This window comes from Marmota flaviventris, chromosome 5, assembly GCF_047511675.1.
Source record: "Marmota flaviventris isolate mMarFla1 chromosome 5, mMarFla1.hap1, whole genome shotgun sequence".
Taxonomy (NCBI): Eukaryota; Metazoa; Chordata; class Mammalia; order Rodentia; family Sciuridae; genus Marmota; species Marmota flaviventris.
In genome coordinates this window covers 123,033,152-123,057,506 of record NC_092502.1, presented here as the reverse complement: position 1 = coordinate 123,057,506, position 24,355 = coordinate 123,033,152, and the positions used below count along the sequence as shown (strand labels likewise).

Here is a 24,355-nt window from a genome sequence, read left to right as displayed (position 1 = left end):
AGTGTTACCTTAGATTAGGTAGAGGGAAGTGAAAGGAGGGGAAGGCAGGAGATGTGAGGATAAGAAAGACGTGAGGATAAGAAAGATAGTAGAATGAAACAGACTTTATTACTTTATGCATGTATGTGACTGTATGACCAATGTGATTCTACAATATGTATACTCAGAAAAATGAGAAATTATATCCCATCTATGTATGATATATCAAAGTATATAAGTGCATTCTACTGTCATATATAACTAATTAAAACAAATAAAGAATTTAAAAAAACCTTATATATATATATATATAAATAAATAAAAGAAGAGAGTTCAAGGCAAAATGGAAGGAGAACTTAGAGAGAGTGAGCATATGTAAGTCTTCCAAAATGTTTCTTCAAAGGGAGGCAATAGCTAGAGGGAATTATGGGACCACATAGTTTTTTTTTTTCTTTTTAGATTGGAGATTATTTTATATATTGGTAGAAATAACTCAAAAGAGGAAAAATTGATACATGATTTCAGAGAAAAAAGGGATAATTTTAAAGGTAAAGTCCTTCAGTAGGGAAGAAAGGGAGGAAAAAGTTTACATGGTTTTTCTTATCCTCACTTCCCCCAATTACTTGGAAGGAAGAGTGATGATGGGATCTACATGACTTGAAGAGTAAATTTTTGGAAGAAAGAGTATATAAGATTCACCTGGAACTATAAGTTTATCTGAGGAAAGATTTTATCTCCACTAGTTTTTCTTTGGTGGATTGAACCCAGAGTCCAGTAAATGGTAGGTAAGTGGTCTACCGAAAAGCTACTTTCTTTTTATTTTATTTACACTTTTTATTTAATTTTGAGGCAGGCTCTTGTAAAGTTGCTCAGGTTGGCCTCAAACTTGTGATCTTCCTGCCTCAGCTTCTCAAGTAAGTGGTGTACCACCATGCCTCATTTCAATTTCTGGTTTTTAATTAGTCTCTACTGAAAAAGGTTTACGGCATATTTTCATTCTTGAGAAATTTCTTAATGACAATAAAATAATTTTAGGATCATAAATATCAATACAAACTTTTTTTAGTTTTATGATTCTTCCTTTATGTCATTTTTAAATGAAGTCATGTGAAATAAATGACCTAGTATCTATTTAAATGTTTTTTTGTGTTTTCTATATATTTATCTTTTCCCTTTCTTTATCTCTATTTCTAATGTTCTATCATTAGCAGAAACTTTTATCATTAAGAGTTTTTACAAATCATAGTAGACCTAATTTTAGAAAATAATATCCTAGACTTTTTATCAATCAATGAAAAAACTAGCTTTAAATTGACATTTTCATCAGTATCCAACTTTGAATATAATCTTGGAGAGAACAGTGCCTTTTAAGTCCCAGTACTTCCTTTATCCTGAATCTACATTGACTTCCAAGTCTTTGTGGGCTTCGAATAAAAATGAAGAATCAAAGCTAATATAATCAAATATTCTGAACACAAGCAGCCACAGTAATTGGACTCTACAATGTCCAATAAATAGCATCTCCATACACCTGAAAAACTCAGGAATGTACTAACAATGGGAAGAAATGGGGTGGTAGACAACTACAATTACATATTTTGGAAGATAACCCAAGATACTGAGTAGATACTAGAATTCTTGACTGCCTAAATCAATGACTTAAGAATGGAAAGTGGGGCTGAGGATGTGGCTCAAGCGGTAGCGCGCTCGCCTGGCATGAGTGCGGCCCAGGTTCGATCCTCAGCACCACATACAAACAAAGATGTTGTGTCCGCCGAAAACTAAAAAATAAATATTAAAATTCTCTCTCTCTCTCTTAAAAAAAAAAAAATAATGGAAAGTGGTCTTTTAGCACCAACAACAAAATTATGTACTATTTCCTTATTATTAGTTTTCAAGGCATTTATCTAATAGCTACTTCCATTTTCTAATCTGTCTCCTCATTTAGCATTATTTATTTATTGTTTCACAGTACTTTTCTCATGTCCAAAATATTCTTTTTTTTTGGTGGTGCTGGGGATTTGAACCCAGGGCCTTGTGCATGTGAGGCAAGCACTCTACCAACTAAGCTATATCCCCAGCCCCTCATGTCCAAAATATTCTATATTTGGGTGAGAAGGAAATTACCAAGTTATAAGCATGAGGAAGGAAAGGGGCAAGGAGAGGCAAACATTAAATTATCACAATTTTAGCCTGAGAAACAGTAAAACCCATAAGGGGAACATTGTTTTAATAAGCAGTATCATCCATATATATCACTGACCATGTTCTAAGTCTTTGAAATTCTAGAGGTATATTTCTTAGAAAAGCCTAGAGAATTATTAACTTTCCAATTTCATTGTAACATAAACAAACCAAGTAGAAAAGACAAAGGGCCCTGGTTATCCCTAACTGTAAGAAATCCCAATTGTGGTCCTATTTTTAGCTTACTAGCATTAAGTGTTCAATATAAAAGAAAACACACTATTTGGTTTAAAATGGCATATAATGATAATTTAACTTACAGATCACATTATTATAATTTATTAGTATGTTATTTTGCCAAAACAACTCACCTGGTACAAAAAATTCTGTTGGCATAAACCAGTGAAATTCCAAATGAAATCCCAAGCGAATAGCTTTCAAGGTAACAAGAAAAATCAAATAGAGAACAGATACTGTGCCTGCAAGAAAAAAAAAATCCAGAAACTGTTTATCATTTTTATATGTGTATGTGTGTGTGTGTGTGTGTGTTTTGGGGGGAGGCGGTTTGAATCTAGGCGTGCTTTATTACTAAACTACTCCCCAGCCCTTTTTGTTTTTTGAGACAGGGCCTCACTAAGTTGCTGAGGCTGGCCTTGAACCTGTGATCTTCCTGCCTCAGCCTCCCTAACTGCTGGAATTACAGGTGTATGCCACTGTGTTCAACTATTCTCTTTGTGTGTTTTACAGACTTTTTAAAAATCAAACCTTGTTTCCTTATTCTCGCCAAAGTGTGAAAAATTGTTACCTTCATTGATTATCTCTACTAAAATCAAACTGGGACCTAAAGAATACAAATAAGTTATATGAGTTACCAGAAAATAAAATAAAAACTTTAAGTAGTAAGCCTAAGAATAACTGGATGAAGGTAGCTCACATATTGTTAAATGCAAGCTGCTTAATTTACTTATGAGCTGAGTTTGATGGAAGACACAAAGGGTCCATTACAAAACTGTAAGGTTACACAGGAGAAAAAAAAAAACAACATGAAACTATAACTTTTATTCTTTGCATTGATGCTAGTGACAGTCAACAGGCTGAAAAAGTCTGTCACAAAAATTAATGTGAAATGATAAGAAAGTAACAAATGTAGATCATAAACATTTGAGAAGGTAAAAAGTCAAATAATCCATAAACAATCGGATATAGTATTTACATGAGTGCTGAATGATTAGTACTGTTTGTACTTGAAAAAATTCCAGATTCCTTTCCCAGGTGTTATATACAAGGTGGAGTGGGCAGTCACAATGTTTTAGTAGAGCAGAAAAGTCAGAGGATTATTTCTTTTGAGGAAGTTAAGTCCAGTCATTATAGAGCACAGTCAGGAAGCCTAGGAATATCCTTAGATGCTAAATCCTCTAAAGAAGGTTTAGTTGTAAAAGAAAGGCAAAGCACCAAGGAAAAGAACAAAAGCTTTATATCCTTCAACCTGGTTAGAAGTCTGGTGATTGTTTTGCCGAAATGAGCAAATCCTTCCACAAGTTTCTATGCTTTCAAAAGATTTGTTCCACTGGAAAGTCAGCAAGCAAATCAGGAAACCACAAATGAGCCATATAAGCTCTACTGTGGGTTTTGAGATTAGCTGATTCAGAAAGGATGAAAACAAGAGGCCAAAGCTTATATAACCACAAATCTATTATTTTCTGTGTCGTGTGTGTAAAGTAGCTTATAGTGAATTTGGTTCTAAGGCAGAAAAGCAGAGAAATGTATCTTAACCTCCTCTTTTCATCTTCTGGAAACCCAGCTACATTTTGGGTTTCCACCATCAGATTCCTTGATGTGATGGATAATCTGATTATTTTATGCTATACTGCCTACCAGGGGATAAGATACACAGGGGGAGATAAAACCCTACAGTCTACTTGGGCCTATCAATTCTTTATGAATGACATCCTTGCATTTTCTCTAGTTAACCAGATTTGAGTTTACCCTGGGGATTGAAAATAGGGTTAAAACATTGCTTTAGTGAAAAAGAAATCACTGAAAGAGGTCTGTTACTTTAAGGAAACAATAGTATTCTAAGAAAGAAAATGCACTGAGGAAGAGAGCAAAAACAGAATAAACCTTAGAAGCTCGAGCTAGATAATGATATTCTAAGTTCAAATGATAATTCTATGCAATACTCTTAAATGGAAATGACAGGAAAAAAACATTCCATAACGTCCTGTAATAAGTTCTAATGTTTCCAACCCTTAAAGTTGAGGATTTCTATAATATCCATTTTGATCTCTCCTCCTGAAATTTTAGTCGATTTCCTCTAGTTGTACTCTCAGAAAAAATATAGAAGAGTTATCTAGTAAGGTTAGAATGGGAAACAAAATAACTTATATCTCAAAACACCAAAGAACAAAAAAGGACTTGAAATGATCATCTACATTTTTCTCTGTGCCAAAAAAAAAAAAAAATGTAGAGAACTATATGAACAAATTCAACATAGATGAACAGGCCTAGCAGATAACTTTCTCCCCAGAACCATATTTTCACAGAATCTACCATGTATTCTATTACACAGAATTTCCACAACACAGTATCATGTCTTACCTAGGATATTAAATTTTGAAAAAAACGAAGGAGATTTAAAATTGAGCAGTGGCAGGAGAAGCCCTATGAGGTAAAACGGCACTGTCTTGGACTTATTCCACCACTTTTCAAACTGTTGGACTTCTGTGTCATTGGCATGGAAAATCATAGAGCCATTGTCAGGATGGCCACCACTCCCAGCATTTGGACAAATCACTGCAACAGTAAAACACCACATTAGAGAAGACCATGAAAGTAGAAAATGTCCATCCCCACAGACTGATATTTGCTCAACTTTTACTAAACACTAAGCTTCTCCTTTATGACAAAAATGTAGAATTATATTTAGTCACATTAGGAATTTTTCACCTAAAAATGAATTAAAGATGAGGGAATCTTAGAAAATTTTGAGGTACACTCTTAATTTCTGTTGAAAACTATAAAATATCCCATCAAACATCCCTTGGTTCCAATGCGAGAGAGAAAATATTGGACTAAATGGCATTCAGTCCTATTTGTACAATAACACAAAAAATGTCATTCAGGGTAACTGTTGTACTATTAACTCATTAAAGGACAAAGGGTAGATTTCTTTTAATACAAATAGAATATACAGGTTTGGAATAAAAAGCAGACATTTCTAGAATAACTACCATGGTACTTCCCAAACCTAATCATTGGTGAAAACTTAACAGCCTTGAATTTTAGCAATCCAAAATAATTCTGGAAGTTTATCACCCTTGATAGAAGCCCAACAGCTGGCTGACATTACTAGAAAATTAGTAAAGTGCACATGTGTGTATTATGCGCATGCGCATGCATACACATACACACACACACACACACACACACACACACATATTGTTTGTTTGTTTGTTTTTGCTGGTACTGGGATAGAACCTAGAGATGCTCTATCACTGAGCTACATCCTCAGATCTTTTTAATTTTTATTTTGAGATAGCATCTCCCTAAATTGCCTAGGCTGGCCTCACACTTGCAAACCTCCTGCCTTAGCCTTCCTAGTCACTGGGATTACAGGCACATATAGCATTATGCCTAGCAAATGTATTTTTTCTTAATATTGATTTACAGGTGGCAATTTCTTCTATTATTAGATACTGTACAAATCATTCTTATTGTTTCTAATTTCACAAAAGAGCTTTTGATAGTAATCAGCATTCTTAATACTAGTGAAAAATTACTTATACTCAGCAACTGTCATATTCATCACTAGTCAAAGAGAAAGAACATTTATTTTATTATGAATTTTATTCTCTACCTATTTTTTGGTATGCCATAAAACCAAACATTTAATTTTTTCTCTTGTTCTTTCTTTTCTTAGCATCTTCTCTCTCTCTCTCTTTTTTTTTTTTTTGGTGGTATTGGGGATTGAACCAGGGCCTTGTGCATAGGAGGCAAGCACTCTATCAACTGAGCCATATCCCCAGCTCCTTTTTCTTTCTTAGCATCTTAACATGTACCTTTTTCTTCTATGCTCTGGAAAAAAAAATTGTCTTTGCTAACTGTAGTAGTAAAGAGCACAGGCTATGAAAGTAAATTGACTAAAACATCTGCTACTTAACAGATGTTTTTGGGCAAATTAACTTCTCTGTGTCTTGGATCCTACATTTACAAAGTGGAGCTAACAGTTTACCTTATAGTGTTGCTATGAAATGTTTAGAACAATGTCTTTGCCAAGTAAATATTCAATAAATATGAGCTACAATTATTTTGCACTAACTAAGATGGGTTGTTTCATACTTACCATACTGTTTCAAAATAAATATTAAAAGATAAATCAAGACATGCTGATATTAACACAGGTTATCACTATGCAAAGTAAACTGACTTTGCTGATGATATTTTACAAATTATCAACATAATTGTAATATTTATGACCTCATGGATGAAATTACTCCCTGCTGCAGAAGAAATTCTATGAGATAATTAATAAGCTACTTCCATCAATGGTATCAGAATAGCTATACAGCAAAATCATTTTCTCCTTTAAGACAAGATTCTTTGAAAATTCTGGAGTAATGAACAAGGTACAAGAGATTTTAATAGAGCAATTCAAAGGAATTATTTTATTCTCAGGAATAAAAGCTGGTTATTCACTCATTTTCAATAGTTGACAATTGACAGGTTAATCAGGCTTAATTAAGGGGTAAAGTAAGACACTGAACAGCAAGCATTGGAATGTATGCTTCATGAGAAGTTTGACTACTGTCTGTTCATTATTATAAACCCAGTGCTTATAACAGCTCCTGACACATACTGGGCTTAATAAATATTAGTGATCAATGTGTACCTCCATAAAAATGGCATCAATTTTTCATTCCTGAAACCTAACTCACAAAGCTTTAGGTAATGTTCAAGGTTAACAACAAAACTGTCAACAAGGTTACAACCGTGTTTACATTCATTTTCCCTATGATTTCCATACTGGTTTAAGCCCACTGGCCACAATGGGTTTATTTTAGTTTTTAAAAATTTTTATGTTTTTGTGGTGCTGAAGATTCACCCCAGGATCTTTCACATGTGCTCTACTGTTGGGCTACACTGCCAGCCCCAAGAATTTATTTTTAGTAAATAAATTAAAGGAAAATTTTATTAGTCTCTTTTCAGTATCAGGAAATTATTTTATTAATTACAAATCTGTGTAGCCTATAGATTAGTAACTAAAATATTACACACCTAAAATTAAGTTAACAAACTGAAAACTATGCTTCTAGACACCTAACCCAAGAAGTGATGTAGGTTCTTGAAAATTTTTGATTATTCAGGTAATACAGACACTCTGAGCTTAACTATGTGTTGTATAATACAGGTTGCATATCCCTTATCTGAAATGCTTGGGACCAAAAGTGGTTCAGATTTTGGATTATTTGCATTGATTTTACCAGCTGCACATCTCTAATTTTTGCTTTGTTTTGGATGATGCTGGGGATAGAACTCAGCACAACAAGCATGTAGGCAAGCACTCTAGCATTGAGCTACATTCCCAGCCCCCCAATCTAATTTTGGAACATTTTAAATTTCAGGTTTTTGAATCAGGGATATATAATATGTATGAACTAAATATTTTCCAGCTCACATTAACACAACCTATTGACTAGTTCACATCAACATAAACTTTTTTTGGAGTTTTTAAAAAAATGTATCAGTTATCAATAATTTAGTAGCAGCTCTGTTAACATAATAATAATAACAATATTGCACTTTTCATTTACCTAAAATAAATTCATAGGTTTTAGCTTAAATTCTTTTTGGACAAAGTGAGGAATAAAGAACCAAATTAAATTCCAAACTACTTACCAGGGTTGCTATTATTGGTTCTCAGTGTAGTGTCTGTGTCATTAATGTGATGAATAAAATCTAAAATTTAAAGACAAAAATGTAGCTTAATACTGAATGAAAGATGCTGAATCTATTACCCTCTAAAGTTTTTTATTTACAAAAATATTAAAATTATCTATCATGTGTAATATAGTATCTAGAACACTAAACCAAAACAAGTTTATTATTTTTTTTTCTTAAATTTTTTTTAGTTATACATGGGCACAATATCTTTATTTTTGTTTATTTATTTTTATGTGGTGCTGAGGATTGAACCCAAGGTCTCACACCTGAGAGGCGAGTGCTCTACTGCTGAGCCACAACTCCAGCCCCACAACTTTATTATTAACAGTTTCACCTTCTATAGCTTTCGTCACTTACAGGAATCATAATATTGGATTCAGAGTCCCACTTTGAAAATTTTTATATAATTTAATATTTTTAAAAAAATCTACCTACAAGGCTAAATTAATAGTAGTAAAAGCCCTGGAATGTAAATAATGTGTACAATTTATTTTTCTATATTCATGTTAATTACAGTTACATTTTACATAAAGTTCTAAAATATGCAAAAAGGGAAAACAACAATCATGTAGCTAAACTTACTGGGAAAAATCACTTAAGCTCTTTGTAAAGTACAATACGTGTTTTTATGGATCCAGGGCTGTAGAGTAATTATTATACTCCCAAGAACCATTGAGTTAGATTAAAGGAAGTATCAAAGAAAAAAGCATATACAGCCATGGTATATTAATATGAAGTCATACTAATTTAGGGTAAGCTCTAAAGGCAATGATTGGTGTCCATAAAGAAAGAGTGAAATTTAGGTGCACACAAACACACACATCTACACACATATATGTATGTATATGTTTGTATGTATTTATATGTGTGTATGTATACAAACATAAATGTATGCACATACATACAAACCATTTAAAATAATGAGTAGATAGGATGGAACTTTCTTTATGAATGATGTGACTATCTAAATAGAATATCAAAAAGTACATGCAGGGCCCTGGGTTCGATCCTGAGCACCATATAAAAAAAATAAATAAATAAAAACAAAGGTTAAAAAAAAAGTACATGTACAAAATTATTAGAATTAACAAGAGTTCAGCAAGTTTGCTAGATTCAAACATACAGAAATTGGTTTATAATCAACAAACAATTTGAATATGTGATTAAGAGATATCATTATTTCTGGAGAGATAAAAATAGAATTCTGTTTCTTGAAGGAGGTGTGGGTTATATGAATGTATCCATTTAACCATTAATCCATTGAATATTGTAAGTCAAATATTCAAGTATTTCAATGAATAAATTCTTTCTAAAAAAGAGAACTATATATATAAAATAATAGTTGAACTGGTGTGGCAAATGTGTATAATGTGGATCATGCTTTCTTAATGGATGTGGTATTGCTCCCAATGGGAGGAAAAAAACCTTATTATTTTTATATATCAAGTACAGATATACATACAATTCATGAACAGATTTATAGTATATCTGAGATATACTATATAAGCTATAGAGGAGAGGAATATGTAGGATCCTTATACTGTTGTTTCCTTTGTATGTTTGAAATTTTCTATAACAAAAAGTGCACATGTTGTATATTAAATCAAAACCACATTTACAAAAAAAATTTAAGGTACTAAGGAAAAAGTCTTTAAAAAAGATATGCAAGAGCTTTATCAAGAAAAATTTAGAAGATATTTAAAAAGCTTATATAAACAGAGAACTATGCCATGCCACGATCATGGATAGAAAAACTAAGTATCCTAATTATGTAAATTTTCTCCACACCTATAAATCTAGTGTAATTCTAATCAAATTCTAAACTCAGTACCTTAATGGCATCAATAGTGCATACTGACTAAAAAGTTTAATGCAATTTCAATCAAATTCTAATTGGATTTCTCTGGACCTTGACAAGTTGATTTTAAAATGTTAGGTCCATAGACCCTAGTGGAAAAAATTATGGATTTGAAATTAAAAGTAAAGCCAAGCCACCAACTAGAAGATATTTGCAACGCGATGGATAAAAATATTCCATAAAAAAGAAAAAGACCAATAATCCAATAGGAAAATGGGAGAACATGACTAAGTTACTTAACTGTTTATATAATTAAGAAAAGATGCCTAGTGTTACCCCTTATGAACAGATCTTGAGTGACAAAATCTGTCATAATACCTGTGAGGAGAACACAGAAGGAGGGACTTTCATAATTGCTGGTACCAGTGTAATTGATAAAACCAGGATAAAGAATAATTTGGCAATTTCTAACAAGGTGAAAAAGTGAATATTCCAATTTCTAGAAGTCTGTCTTAGAGTTACAAAGCCAGGAGAAACTCCCACATGTAAGAAGGAAACAGAAATAGAGATGTTTAATAAAGTGTTGCTTGTACTAGCAAAATAAATTAAATGTTCATCAAGACAATGGATAAGAAAGTTGGGGTATATTCAAATTATTAAATATGATAAATCAGTTACAATGAACTGTGTATTAATAAATATGACAAAAAGCAAGTTGCAAAATAACTTGAATAGATTAAAAACATGAAAGACAACACTACATGTTGTTCATATAGTTATGCAGTAAAAACACAAAAACATGCATGAGTGAAAAACACCAAATTTAGGGAAGAAGGAAAATGGGACTGTGAAGGGGAATACACATGTGGCTTCAATTATATCTGTAATATTTGATTTTTTCATAAGAATAGAGAACTAATACAAATATGGCAAATGTTAAAACACTAAAGCTTGTTAGTGGGTACAATGGTATTTATATTAACTTCTGCATTTTTTTGTAGATTGAAATGTTTCACAATTTTTCAACAATAAAAATGTTTGGCAATAAAACATCTAATTAAAAATGCTAATTTTATTGTTTAAAATAAAAATAGAATTCCTGACCCCTCACTTAAATACTGTAGAGAGACTAGCTTTCATGTAAATCCATATTTTAAATATATAGTTTACTTAAAGGCAGCTAAACATACTAAGTTTTAGGTCTATCAATTATTAGGCAAAAATAATTTGGAATCTTATTCAATATAAGATGAACTTCCTCTATCCAACTTAAAAAACATTATAAAGAGTATGTGGTCTGAATTTCTAAGACTCTTTTCAGAATTCAAGTAGCTTACTTGGGCAGATTACAATTTTGTAGTATATAAATAATATATTTATCAGATAAATTCTAATATTTTTAAAATAAGTAACTGAAATTTGTTTCTCCTAATCTACAAATCAAATTCTTTATTTTATTTATTCATTTTTTTTTTTTATGTGGCGCTGAGGATGGAACCCAGGGCCTCGCACATGTTAGGCGAGCGTTCTACCCCAGAGCCACAACCCCAGCACATCAAATTCTTTAGCAACAAACACTAATGATTTTCACAAAATTTTCTGCTACAATACTAAAATTTTTAACAATGCTTAAAATAGTCACTGGGTTATGACAATATTTTATATTAATTAGATACTTTGAAGGAACATTGTTTACTCAAAAATTAATGTTTGGAAATGAACATACACATTATATTTGAGATCATAACCATGGAAAACAAACTGAATCATAAATTTTCCAGAATTACATACTTACAGTACTTCTTATTTTGTAATATCCCAAGTCCTAGAGTTTAAGGCGGGAACTACAAGAGTAATTGTATTTGAAAGTAATTGTGTTAAAGTATATGATATCAATACTTACTAAAAATAAATTTTCCAGTATTAAAAAGAAAATTAGACATAAGCACCCAATAAACTATCATTGCTCCAATGAGAGACACCAAGGAGAAAAGGAGACTTGACCACTGCCCAAAGGAACCAAAATAATATCTGCAGACATCTGGATATTCCCAGGTAGTGGTATCCAATGAAGCTAGAGAAAATTAAAAAAAAAAAAAAAAGAATAAAAACAGATGGAGATCACATATTCTATATTAATAATTTGTGTTTCCCAAATTAACTCAAAACATTTAGAAAGATTACTGATATTTTACCACCAGAAATAATAGCAATTAAAACACAGTAGAAGCTGGGCAGTAGAGCACACTTATTATCCCAGCAACTCAGGAGGCTAGGATAGAAGGATCACCAAGTTTGAGACCAGTTCAGGCAACTTAGTGAGACCTTGTCTTAAAATAATAACATGGTCTATTTTTCTTACTTGTTAAGATCTTGTTCTTTGCTCTTAGATATAATTTTATATTTTTCTTCCAGCAGATGTGTTGCTAAATTCATTTCTAAGCTTACTATTGTGAATGAAATACGTTTCCTGCTTTGTAGTTCTAGTTGATTCTTGACCTTATAAGCAGCTTACTTTCATGTTAATAGTGTTAATAACTTAGCATTTTTAATAAAAATCTTTTTGCTCATGATATGATTCTAAGTCTCTTCCACTTTTTTTGTTTGTTTGTTTCATTTTGATTTTTTGCGATACTGGAGGTCTAACCTAGGGCTTTGTATATGCCAGGTAAACGCACTACCAGGCTATATCCACCAACCCATTCCTTTCTAGTTTTTTGATTATTTTTATTTTTTGCTGCATTTGATGACTCAAAAGAAACCCTGAACAATTATGAGCATTATTATGTTCTAATGGAAACATTAAAATGGAGCATTGCTACTTTAAAGGGAATAACTTTAGCATTTTATTGATGCTTGTACAAGTTTGGGAATAAACAGACATTAACATTGCTTTTTGCTTGTTTGGTTTGTCTGGGTACTAATGCTTGAATCCAGGTGTGCTTTACCACTGAGCTACATCTTTAACTCTTTCTTTCTTTTCTTTCCTTTCTTCCTTCCTTTCTCTCTCTCTCTCTTTCCATTCTTTTAATTGTTGATGGACCTTTATTTTATTTATTTATATGTGCTGCTGAGAATCAAACCCAGTGCCTCACACATGCTAGGCAAGTGCTCTACCACTGAGGTACAACCCCAGTCTCTCCAACCCTTTCTTAAAATTATTTTTTATTTTGAGACAGAGTCTTACTAAGTTTCTTAGGGTCTCACTAAGTTGCTGAGGCTGGCCTTAAACTTGAGAACTGCCTCAACCCCTTCCTTGAGTTGCTGGGATTACAGGTCTGTGCCACCAGATCCAGCACTAGGCCTTAACAAATTTAAACTGTGCCTTTTACTTAAGAATTTTAAACATGAACAGCTACTTAACTCTGTTAGTGCCTGTTTTGGATTCTGTTGATAATTGCAGATATTTCTTTCAATTAATGTAGTGAATTACATTGGATTTCTTAATAATGAAACATACACGCTTTATGAGAATATACCTTACTTTAAACATAGGATATTATCCTTTTGAAATGCTGCTTTTTCTATCTGACAATGCTTTCTTAAGAAGTTTAGCCAGATGCAGTGGTGCATGCCTGTAATCCCAGCAGCTAAGGAGGCTGAGGCAGGAGGATCTCAAGTTCAAAGCCAGCTTCAGCAATAGCGAGGTGCTAAGCAATTCAGTGAGACCCTGTCTCTAAATAAATACAAAATAGAGCTGGTGATATGGCTCAGTGATTGAATGCCCCTGAGTTCAATCCCTGGTAGACCCCTGCTCAAAAAAAAAAAAAGAAGTTTACAGCCAATGCTGTAATCCCAGCCACTTGGGTTGTGAATTAAGGGCCAGCTTTGGCAATTTAGTGAGGGCCTGGGTTCAATCCCCAGTACCAAAACCAAGTTTACAACCATATCTTTTTCTTTTTTTAACCCCAGGGATTAAACCCAGGGATGCTTTACCACTGAGCCACATCCCCAACCTTTTTTTTTTTTTTTTTTTAATTTAGAGACGGGGTCTCACTGAGTTTCTTAGGGCATCACTAAGTTGCTGAGGCTGGCTTTGAACTCCCAATCCTCCTGCTTCAGCCTTCTAAATCGCTGGGATTACAAGCTTGCACCACCATGCCCGGCTATTTTTCTTTCCTTTTTGGTACTGTCAGGTTTTATATTAGGTTGTGTTGACTTTGTAAAATGGACTGATACAAGTTTATCCTTTTAAATTTTGTGAAATAGTTTAAGTACCATGGGTGTTTCTTTTTTTTTTTTTTTTTTTGTTTTGGTGGTGGCTAGGGATTAAACCCAGGGCCTTGTGCATGTGAGGCGAGCACTCTACCAAATGAGCTATATTCCCAGCCCTGTTTCCTGTTTTTTAGTAGCTACAGAAAGATCTCAGAGAAGCTATGTTCTCATTTTTTAAAAAGACCCTGGATTAAGATATGCAGTCACTACATATGTTTAAAGAGGTTTTCCAAGTTTAGTCAAAACTGAAAAAGAGCAAAACTAAGGCTAAACTTTCTCATTTAGGAACTAGAATGAATCTTCTCTTAAAACTTTAAAATAATACTCCCCAAGTGGCTAAGAGGATATTTGGTACCTAAATAAAGAAGCTGCTTAAAGCCAGGCAAGATAGTGCATGCTTGTAATCCCAGAGACTCTGGAGGCTGACACAGGAAGTCCACAAGTTCGAGGCCAGCCTCAGCGACTCAGCAAGACACTGTCTCAAAATAAATAAATAAACAGGACTAGGACTGGGGATATAGCTCAGTGATAAAGTATGCCTAGATTCAATTCCTGGTACCAGAGAGAGAGAGAGAGAGAAGAGAAGAAAAGAAAGAAAGCTGCTTAGTAGAGAGAGGGAAAAAACAAGAGGTACAATCTGGTCAATTGGTTTATATATACTAAGAGCAAGTGAAATAAGTCCTAACTTACTTTAAAATGACCTAAAAAGATATTTCCCTCATCCAATAGGCAGGTGTGATACAGTCCCAGCTATTGGGAAGGCTAAGGTGGAGGATCACTTGAGTTTACAAATTTGAGACCAGCCTGGGTTGAAGACAGCCTGAACAACATCATGAGACTCCATTAAGAAAAAAAAAAAAAAAATAGATCTTCCCTAATCCAGAATTTTTATAGATGAGTAGAGGCAATGTGTTCACAAAACTTTAAGAATTGTTGAAAGCTGTGAATTAGGGGAGTAAATCTTTAAGTACAAAATTGAAAGACGTGGAATATACACATTTGGATCTGCCTCAATGGCAAGTGACTTACTAATACTCAAATCAATAATCTATTTTCACTGTGTCAAACTCTTACATATCATGGTTCGTGATTTCACCACTCTGTAGCAGCAATAAAGTGTTAAAAGGCCCATCAGTATGATGACGCACATTCCAGTGGTAAATCCAGCCTGTTTAAAATAAAAATGTAGAACGACATGTCATCATGTAAGAATAAATTCATATATAATCATACTAAGTGACCCTAAAAAATCATAAAACCTGATAATCAAAAACTATGTATATCATCTATTTAATGAAACTTATGTCAATTTCTTATAAAACAATAGAGAAAACATTTTCAGACATAAAGTGTGCTAAAAAATTATATTACCTGTTTTATGCCCCAAGGAATACTTAGTATAGATGTTCCCATCATGGTATTCCAAATCATAAAACTGAAAACACAGAATAATAGCCATAAAAATATGGAGTTAAACTCCTGAAATATTTTCATTAAGGAAAAAATTAAAATAATCTGTAATTTGTATTTGTATACCATTCAAGTCATGCTCCAAAAATTAATTTTTACTCACATGGTTACTAAACTGGTGTTTTTACCATATCCTTCAGTGCAGCTTTGAAGTTTATATGCAGAACCCAATGGACTATAAACATAGCATTCCTCAGGAGCTGGAACTACATGGTCTGGAGCAATCTGGTGAAAAAGAAACAGAAATGTCAGAAAAAGTAAATGTGTTAAACAGGATACACTCTATACATCAGAGTACATGATGGTACACATGTTTCTAGATACCATGAACAAAGAAAACAGTATGCATCCCTGATTAGTGAATTAAAAAATTATTTTTCAAATGTAGTAGTAGATCTAAAGAAACAAAAATTTATGCAACTGTCAAAATATTTTTCTCTTCACCTTTGTGAGAAAGGAGGAAAAAGAACCAGCAAAGAATAAGATTAAGGAAATTTAAATACAGAAGACTGGCCTTAAATGAGGAGAATTTCAAGAACCAAATGATTACTGAATTCTGATGAGAGGATATTTTCAGCAAAGAGACAAGCAGGGAATCTCAGAATATAAGGAATCGAGGAGTCAACAGATGGTAAAGAAATAAATAGTAAATACAGACTGTTAAAAAATATTTTGTTGCCTGGGATTGTAGCTCAGTGGTAGAGCGCTTGCCTAGCATGTGTGAGGCACTCGATTCAATTCTCAGCACTGCATATAAATAAACAAACCAACAAACCAACCAACAAATAAATAAAAATAAAAGTCCATGAACAACTAAAAACAATATTAAAAACAAAAACGAAAATGCTTTATAACAGAGGAAAAAGGTAACCTAAAGGGGCTTAAGGAAAAGGCAAAACAAAGATTTTTTTTTTTTTTGGTACTGAGGATTGAACCCAGGGGTGCTAAATGCCTCACTAAATTGCTGAGGCTGGCTTTGAACTTGCAATCCTCATGCCTCAGCCTCCAGAGCTGCTGGGATTATAGGTGTGCAGCACCATGCCCAGTGCAAAACAAAAATTTTAAAGGAAGAGTTTTAAGTATGTAAGCAAAAGGGAAGAAGCCAATAGAGGTTGAAGATATAACAGAGATGTTTCTTATACACATAGCTCCCAAGTTATCCTCTTCATTTCTTCCTAATTCTACCTTCCTATTTTAGAGGGAAAATAATACTGTTTCCTGATGCAATTCTGCCCATCTCCATAAGAATAGTTCTTTAAGAATAGGCAGTCAAAGCTGGGTGCAGTGGGGCATGCCTGCAATCCCAGTGACTCAGTAGCTGAGGCAGGAGAATCTCAAGTTCAAAGCCAGACTCAGACCCTGTCTCAAAGAATAAAAAAAAAAAAAAAAAAAAAAAAAACCAAGAAAAGGGCTGGGGATGTAGCTCAGTGGTTAAACATCCCTGGTACAAAAATAAATGAATAAATAAATAAAAATAAAGCAGTCCTAAAAGGCATAGAACCTGATGCACAAACCAACAATTTTTATATTTAGCAATTTTTATTTACAAATAAAAATTTACAACTCTGTGCTAGGTTTAGCATTTAAGAAAAAAAATTAAAAAAAAAACATATATATATATTTGTATATATATATATGGCTTCAAACTTTAAATTCCAGTTGGAGGACAGGAAGCTAGAAGATAATAAAAATTGACTCTATGGTATACTGTACCATAGGAATAACAAATAACATCAATAATGGGGACTAGAATAGTTGGAGAAGAATTCATGGAATAGATGGAGTATCAGGACTCAATAGGAATAGAGGATATGGATTGTGGATTGGTACAAAAAATGAAGAAGTGGTATCCATTTTCTTTTCGTGGCTCTGGGGATTGAACCCAGTTCCTTGTGCATGCTAGGCAAGTACTCTACCACTGAGCTACATTCACAGCCCTTTTGAATTTTATTTTGAGACAGGGTTTTGCTAAGTTGCCTAGGTTGGCCTGAAATTTGTAATTCACCTGCCTCTGCCTCCTGAGTAGCTGGGATTACAGGTGTGTGCCAGCCACCAAGCCCAGCACATTCTTCTCTTTATGTGCATTTGGGTGGTGGTGTCTTGAAGGCAAAGAATATCTTCAGTTTTCTGCATGGTGTAGCTTTGAAAACAACTATTTCCCAGAGATACAAAGACATATGGAAAGGGTCTTTAGCCTTCTCTTTACCCATAGTCCTCTTGGGTCTGAATTCTGTTGTCCTCTGCCATGAGTAAAAATTTAAAAGGACGGGCTGTGTCCATGAGAGGCAGGAGAAAAACCACCATGGCTAGCAAAGCAAATTGAGAAAATGTGAAAATAAAAAGTTATAAGGGGCAGGATTAGTAAGAAGTGGCAATTTCTGGCTGTGTTCTTACACTGACTATATAAAGAAACAACCTCCAGGTCCTGTGCCTGGTCTGCACTGCGTGAATAGAGAGACATAAAGCATGCCGGAGGGACAAAAAAATTGAAGGGTAGATCCCACTCTGGCAGTGGTCTAGGGTGGTGCTTGTCAGACTGAATTTACTATAAATCACACAGAGATCTTCTTAATATGTAGATTTGCTTCAGTAGTCTGAAGTGAGGTCTGAAATTCTCCATTTTTTTTACGCCCTCGGTAACACTATAATACCGATCTGTGCAGGCTATACTTTTATTAGCCAGGATCTAGGAGATGTTGGGAGACAATGATTTTCTTCCCTTTCCTATTATAGAATAAAATTATCAAGGTAAATGGGAAATTTTTCATAAACAAAAAGGTTTAACTCTAAAACTGAGACCAGTGATTTTATATTGTTATTCCCTGAAAAAAAGAAAAACAAAAATATATTTAGGAAAAGTAATTTGGGGATTCTTTTTTGTTGTTGTTGTTGAACTCCTCGCCTTTGCTGAAGCTGGCTTTGAAGTCAAGATTCTCCTGCGCTGCTGGGATTACAGGCATGTGCCAGTGTGCCCTGCCAATTTTGGGATTCTTCTGAAGGTGAATGTGAATATTCAAACACATTCATTAAAAATCTTTATATCAGGGGCTGGGGTTGTGGCTCAGCAGTAGAGCACTGGCCTTGCATGTGCAAAGCCCTGGGTTCAATCCTCAGCATCACATAAAAATAAACAAAATAAAGGTATTGTGTCCAACTACAACTAAAAATATTTAGAAAAAGTTTATATCATATTGTTAATTGTAGAACTGTAGATTACTATTTATATACTTTGATTCACTAGAGTCATCTCAGTGTCAGTTAACAAAAGGGATTCAACTTGGTGCACAATACAGTCTTAATTTCCAAGCAAATAATGTATGCTCAGGCCTAGACTCCTGGCTAATATCTCTGAAATTTGTTTCCCAGAGTACAGCTCTCAGAAGGTGTGAATTAGAGCATTAGATAGAGGATTACTTGTACTTTTCAAAGGGCTTAGATAATTCTATAATGGAACTAAGACTTTATCATCACTATGGATATAAAGTCCTAGAGGGGGTTAGGGGAAGCCCCCAAAATTGAAAAAAAAAAAAAATCATCCTACCTATTACATTTGGAAGTCTTTACTTTGGCCATAAAAAAGGAGAATTAATACTTACCTCACATAGCTATTGCAAAGATTAAATGAAATAGATATATTCAAGTGATGTCAAATCTCATATGGTGGTTCCTTTTTCCCTCTTATTACTAATATCTATTTTAAAAATCATATTTTTCTCCTAGAAGATTCCCACTTTTTTCAGTTTTCAAGATTCTGAATATCTTGTATGTGACCATTTTGATAAGAAACCAAATTACATATTTTTCATTCCACAATGATAAAACAAACAAACAAAAAAAAAGATCAAGGGTCCACAAACTGTGGCAAATCTAGCTTTCACTTGATTACTTATACGCCCCTTTCCTAAGAATGTTTCTTATTGTTTTTAATGGCTGTAAGACAAAACAAAGAAACTGCAATGGTATGTAGTCTACAAAGCCTAAAATTCTGTAGTATCTGGCCATTTGATTCCTGTTTTTGATCCAAAAAAGGATAATGGGAAATAGGAAAATGCTAAATAGGAAAATATTACATATATGAATAAACATATTTCAGTTTCTTACTCTAAAAAATTTCTAAATTTCCTTTGTAGTTTCCAAGTTAAAAATTGAACAGACTAACTAGAATTTTATGTTTTAAATCAATGATCTAAGCTGCCACTTCAGAAGTAATTTATCTTCCTCAGAGATCTTGGGAATGAGGATAAGCAGAATTTAATAAAAAAAAAAAAAAAAAAAAAAACCCAGGCTGTTGTTAATACAGAGAGAGTTTCAAATCTCTCTATGCCAGGTTAGATAAGAATAAACTAGACGGAGATGTAGATCATGTATTAATTACTATCTTTGACTTCACATAATGCTGTCCTTGGAACACAGCCAGCAAAAAGTTCAACGACTGGGAGTTGCCCTGGTTTATGTTGTTCACTGTTCATTTCAGTTTAACTTCAGGCGATTAGTAATGCTTTGCCTCTTACCAGGGCCTTGTCTGCAGGAGTGGTGAGCCGGCTGTAGTAATGAATCCTCTTGTTCATAGCAGAGGCATGGTCACTAACCCTCTGAATGACATCATTCACGCTGACGATGTTTGTGGGCTCTATATAGAAAGGCCTAAAGAAGGGAATATATACTTGACAAAAAACGTTCAGGCAGAAATTCTGGAAGTCAGCCATTGAAGAAAATAACTTCTTGTCCTCCATTAGAAATGGGATGCACAAAGGCAAGGCAGTCACTTCTCACTTTTGGTGGGAAAAGAAAATGTCACAGAAGAAGTATTATCCTAGCCACAGAATTAAGTTTTTGTCTCATAATACTTTTACTTTAAACATACTTTTTAATCGTAAGGGATTTTCCAACAGATGAGGCATAACAGGAAGACCTTATTATTAAAGAGAAATTTTGAAACGTTATCAAAAAGAAATTTAGCAAAGAAAAAAAAAAAGAATTATAGCAGTTGTCAGTTTCAACGATGAAACTTAGAAACAAACAGCTTTAACTAGTTTCTCAAAAAAGCTTCTGGCACTCAATCAGAGAAATTACAGATAAAAATATCCCTCTACTGAAGAGTCCCTACTCTTTCCTTATAAGACAAGGTTACCTCTTAAACAAAATTCCTATTTCTCAATTCGTGTATTAAGGACTAATGATCTCAACCATTTTCCTTGTGAGACTCACCCAAAGAAGTATCAAATGGAACATCAGGACACTAAAGACATTTTGCCTTATTCTACTCTTATTGAATTTTGGTCATAATACTCTATTATCCTATTATTTATGTATATATTTCCTTCTCATGACTGTGTCCTAATCAACTGCAGATTTTGGTTTTCAGTCATTAACCCCTTTAGTTTCTTTCCAAAATCCTCTCCATTTCTTCCTTTCCCCCTTTTCTTTCTCTTTTTTCTTTCTTTCCTTTCCCCCTTCCTTCCTTCCTTCTCCTCCCCCTCCCCTCCCCTCCTCTCCTTCCCCTGCCATCTCTCTCTCTCCTCTATCTCCTCTTTTTGCAGTACTACTGTATCACTGAGCTATATCTTCAGCTCTTTTTATTTTGAGAAAGGGTCTTGCCAAGTTGCCCAGCTAGCCTGGAACTTGTGATCTTCCTGCCTCAGCCTCCAGAGTAGCTGGGATTACAAAAATGTGCCACCATACCTGACTCTCAATTACTTTCTAAACCTCCAGTAACATACTGCCCAAATGGAACGACCAGAGTTGCACAAAAGGACTGCATTTCTCTGCTAATTGTCAGACCCCTAGAAGTCACAAATAACACTGTATCCCAAACTGTAAATAATTTACTATATTACATTATATACAGATAAAAATAATAAGAAGGAAAAAAAGCCAGGAGATCTATCATTGGTTTCATATAACTCTACACATATAGTTCTAAAAAAAGCTTAAAATATATTGATGCAGTGGTGCATGTCTGTAATCCCAGGGGGCTGAGACTGGAAGATCTCGAGTTCAAAGCCAGTCTCAGCAAAGGTGAGGTACTAGGCAACTCAGTGAGACCCTGTCTGTAAATAAAATCCAAAATAGGGCTGGGGATGTGTCTCCATGGTTAAGTGCCCCTAAGTCCAATTCCCGGTACAAAAATTAGAAAAAATATGTATAATCATTTCTGGAGATATTAGCATAAAGAATCTTGAAATCTTTTATTATTTACTCTCCACCACAGCATCTAAATATTATGGGTACTATCTAGGTCAATTCAACAAATATGTATGTAGAGTACTTGATAGAGCAAATATGTGGGTATGGAGATTTTATATATATATATATGTGTGTGTGTGTGTGTACACACACACACACACACACACACACCAAGTATATTACTGCTGAGTGCATTAAGTGGAATCAATAAATTTTAAGGGAATATAATGAAAAGATATGGTTCAGAAATGGTTCACAGGCTGAATAAACAATCCCTACTTATACATTTGGTAGCCTAACATAACTACCAATCTTCCCTAAGCATTATGATGTGCTATAGAATTTATCTCTCTACTATGACATTCAGTAGTACTAAAAAGCAATATTAAATATTGCTATCTGGCCAAGCACAGTGGTACACGTCTGTAATCCCAGCGGCTCAAGAGGCTGAGAGAGGAGAATCACGAGTTCAAAGCCAGCCTCAGCAATGGTGAGGTGCTAAGGAATTCAGTGACACCCTGTCTCTAAATAAAATACAAAACAGGGCTGGGGATATGGCTCAGTGGTTGAGTGCCCCTGAGTTCAATCTCTGGTACCCCTCCCCCCCAAAAAAATGCTATCTGGAAAAGGGTTTTATCATACCTGGCGTGACAATCTGTGGGATGAGACATTCTCTTCGTATTTGCAAGAACAGTGCCCCAAGAATGCTAATATTCAGAGACTGAAACTAACCATGGATTTCTAAAAAGTTAATAAGTACAATATTGATAGAAAGAGATGCATATGTTCTACTTATAGCTTTTTACTCTGAAAATGTAATGATATTAACATCAATCACTATGTGGGTTTGAAGGCCTGCTGAAAAGCAGTTTAGGAAGTGCTAAACTTCTTGGCTCCTGGCCTCTTACAGAAGTGTTAACTGTACCAGTTCAGTTGGCATGGGTACTATGAGAGCAGAATGACTGAAAATTTTTCTTTTCCAACTGTTTTCATCAAGATGCTGAGTGCCTGTTCAAACAAATATTTGAGAATACAAATTCTCTTTAAAAATATACAACTCAGCATAATTTAACTGAATTATAAAAAACATATGCTTAAAGCTTCATTTGAGAGAGTGAAAATATATTTTTGAATTTTAGTTGGATATTAAAACATTCTAAAAATTAAACAATACTACATAGAGGGAAATATTCAGAATGAGACTTTTGAAACTGGAGCTTTTCTCTTTTGAATACAGTTTCACATGATTGCTTCCTATCAATGTTACTTCCCATTTTATGTAGCTCTGCTCTGCCACACTGAAAATAAAGAAGTTATATCTGTCTCACCTTGTAAATATTTATGGTCATGCCACAGGAAAAAATGTCTTTAATATTAAGCAAAATTTATAAAATATTTCAAAATGTGACTCAAATTCCATGTGTTCATTTAAAATAACATTTATAAACAGAGAAACCTTATTTCTACTAACACCTTTCCTAAGTTCCACTCCTTAAATTCCTTAAAAATTTTTGGCTTTTAAATCTGTCTCCACCCTTCTTCCAACCAGTTATGCTTCTCTGAAGTTTAATAACAATTCCATGATTCTTAAGAAGGTTAATATCCAACATGACAACCTTGACTTAAAACTGTCCATTTATTCACATCCCTGACAGGTTGGGGTAATTTGTTAAAAAACAAAAAGGGAATCAGGTGTTCCAAAAAATCTCATGCAAATAAACATTCAAAATAATGAACCAACTGTACTTGCTTCTACCTGCTTGTATTTAATATCTGCTGGGCAGCTTTTCACAAAGTTGACAGAAAAGAAGTTAAGAAAGTTATTATACCTAGCCATTCCTTATTGTTACTAGAAAAATACTGGTAATCTCTGGCTTGTTGATGTTTCTCACTTCCTCTGATATCTATTAACATTCTCTGTCAACAACCTGTTCTATGGTCAACAAATATGAAAAAAAGTTCAACTTCTCTAGCAATTAGAGAAATGCAAATTAAAACTACATTGAGATTTTTTTTCTTACTCCAGTCAGAATGGCAATTATCAAGAATATAGGTAACCATAAATGTTGGCAAAGATGTGAGGGAAAGGGGTTCACTCATACATTGCTGGTGGGTCTGCAAATTAGTGCAACAATTCTGGGAAAGTGGTATGGAGATTCCTCAAAAAACTAAGAATAGAACCACAATTTGACTCCGTTATACCACTCCTCTGCATAAGTTTGAAGGCTTTAAAAACAGCATGCTACAGTGATGTAGCCACATCAATGTTTGTAGCAGCTCAATTCACAATAGCTAAGCGATGGAATCAATCTAGGTGCCCTTCAACAGATGAATGGATAAAGAAAATGGGGTACATATTCTCAGTGGGATATTACTCAGCCATAAAGAAGAATGACTATGACACTTGCCAGTAAATGAAAGGATCTGGAAATTATCATGCTAAATGAAATAAGCCAATCCCCCAAAACTAAATGTCTCTCTGATATGTGGATGCTAATGCAAAACAAGGGGGCAGGGAGAATAGTAGTTTATTGAATTAGACAAAAGGGAATGAAGGGAAGGGAGGGGGGATAGGAATAGGTA

The 24,355-nt window shown here is 34.0% G+C and overlaps 1 protein-coding gene across 3 annotated transcripts in view; it reads right to left on the bottom strand.

Moving 5' to 3' along the window:
• Slc38a9 (solute carrier family 38 member 9) overlaps positions 1 to 24,355 on the bottom strand; it is a 112,701-nt gene that overhangs the window by 41,851 nt on the left and 46,495 nt on the right. The window contains exons 3-10 of one of the 3 annotated variants that reach the window (XM_027938090.3): positions 20,098 to 20,230; positions 15,690 to 15,811; positions 15,488 to 15,551; positions 15,191 to 15,284; positions 11,805 to 11,975; positions 8,059 to 8,118; positions 4,762 to 4,956; positions 2,535 to 2,642 (exon numbers count right to left, since the gene is read on the bottom strand). In XM_027938090.3, coding sequence (XP_027793891.1) covers positions 2,535 to 2,642; positions 4,762 to 4,956; positions 8,059 to 8,118; positions 11,805 to 11,975; positions 15,191 to 15,284; positions 15,488 to 15,551; positions 15,690 to 15,811; positions 20,098 to 20,230 — 947 coding nt within the window. The remainder of the gene's footprint in view (positions 1 to 2,534; positions 2,643 to 4,761; positions 4,957 to 8,058; positions 8,119 to 11,804; positions 11,976 to 15,190; positions 15,285 to 15,487; positions 15,552 to 15,689; positions 15,812 to 20,097; positions 20,231 to 24,355) is intronic. The other 2 variants (XM_071612602.1, XM_071612603.1) reach the window with 2 other exon arrangements.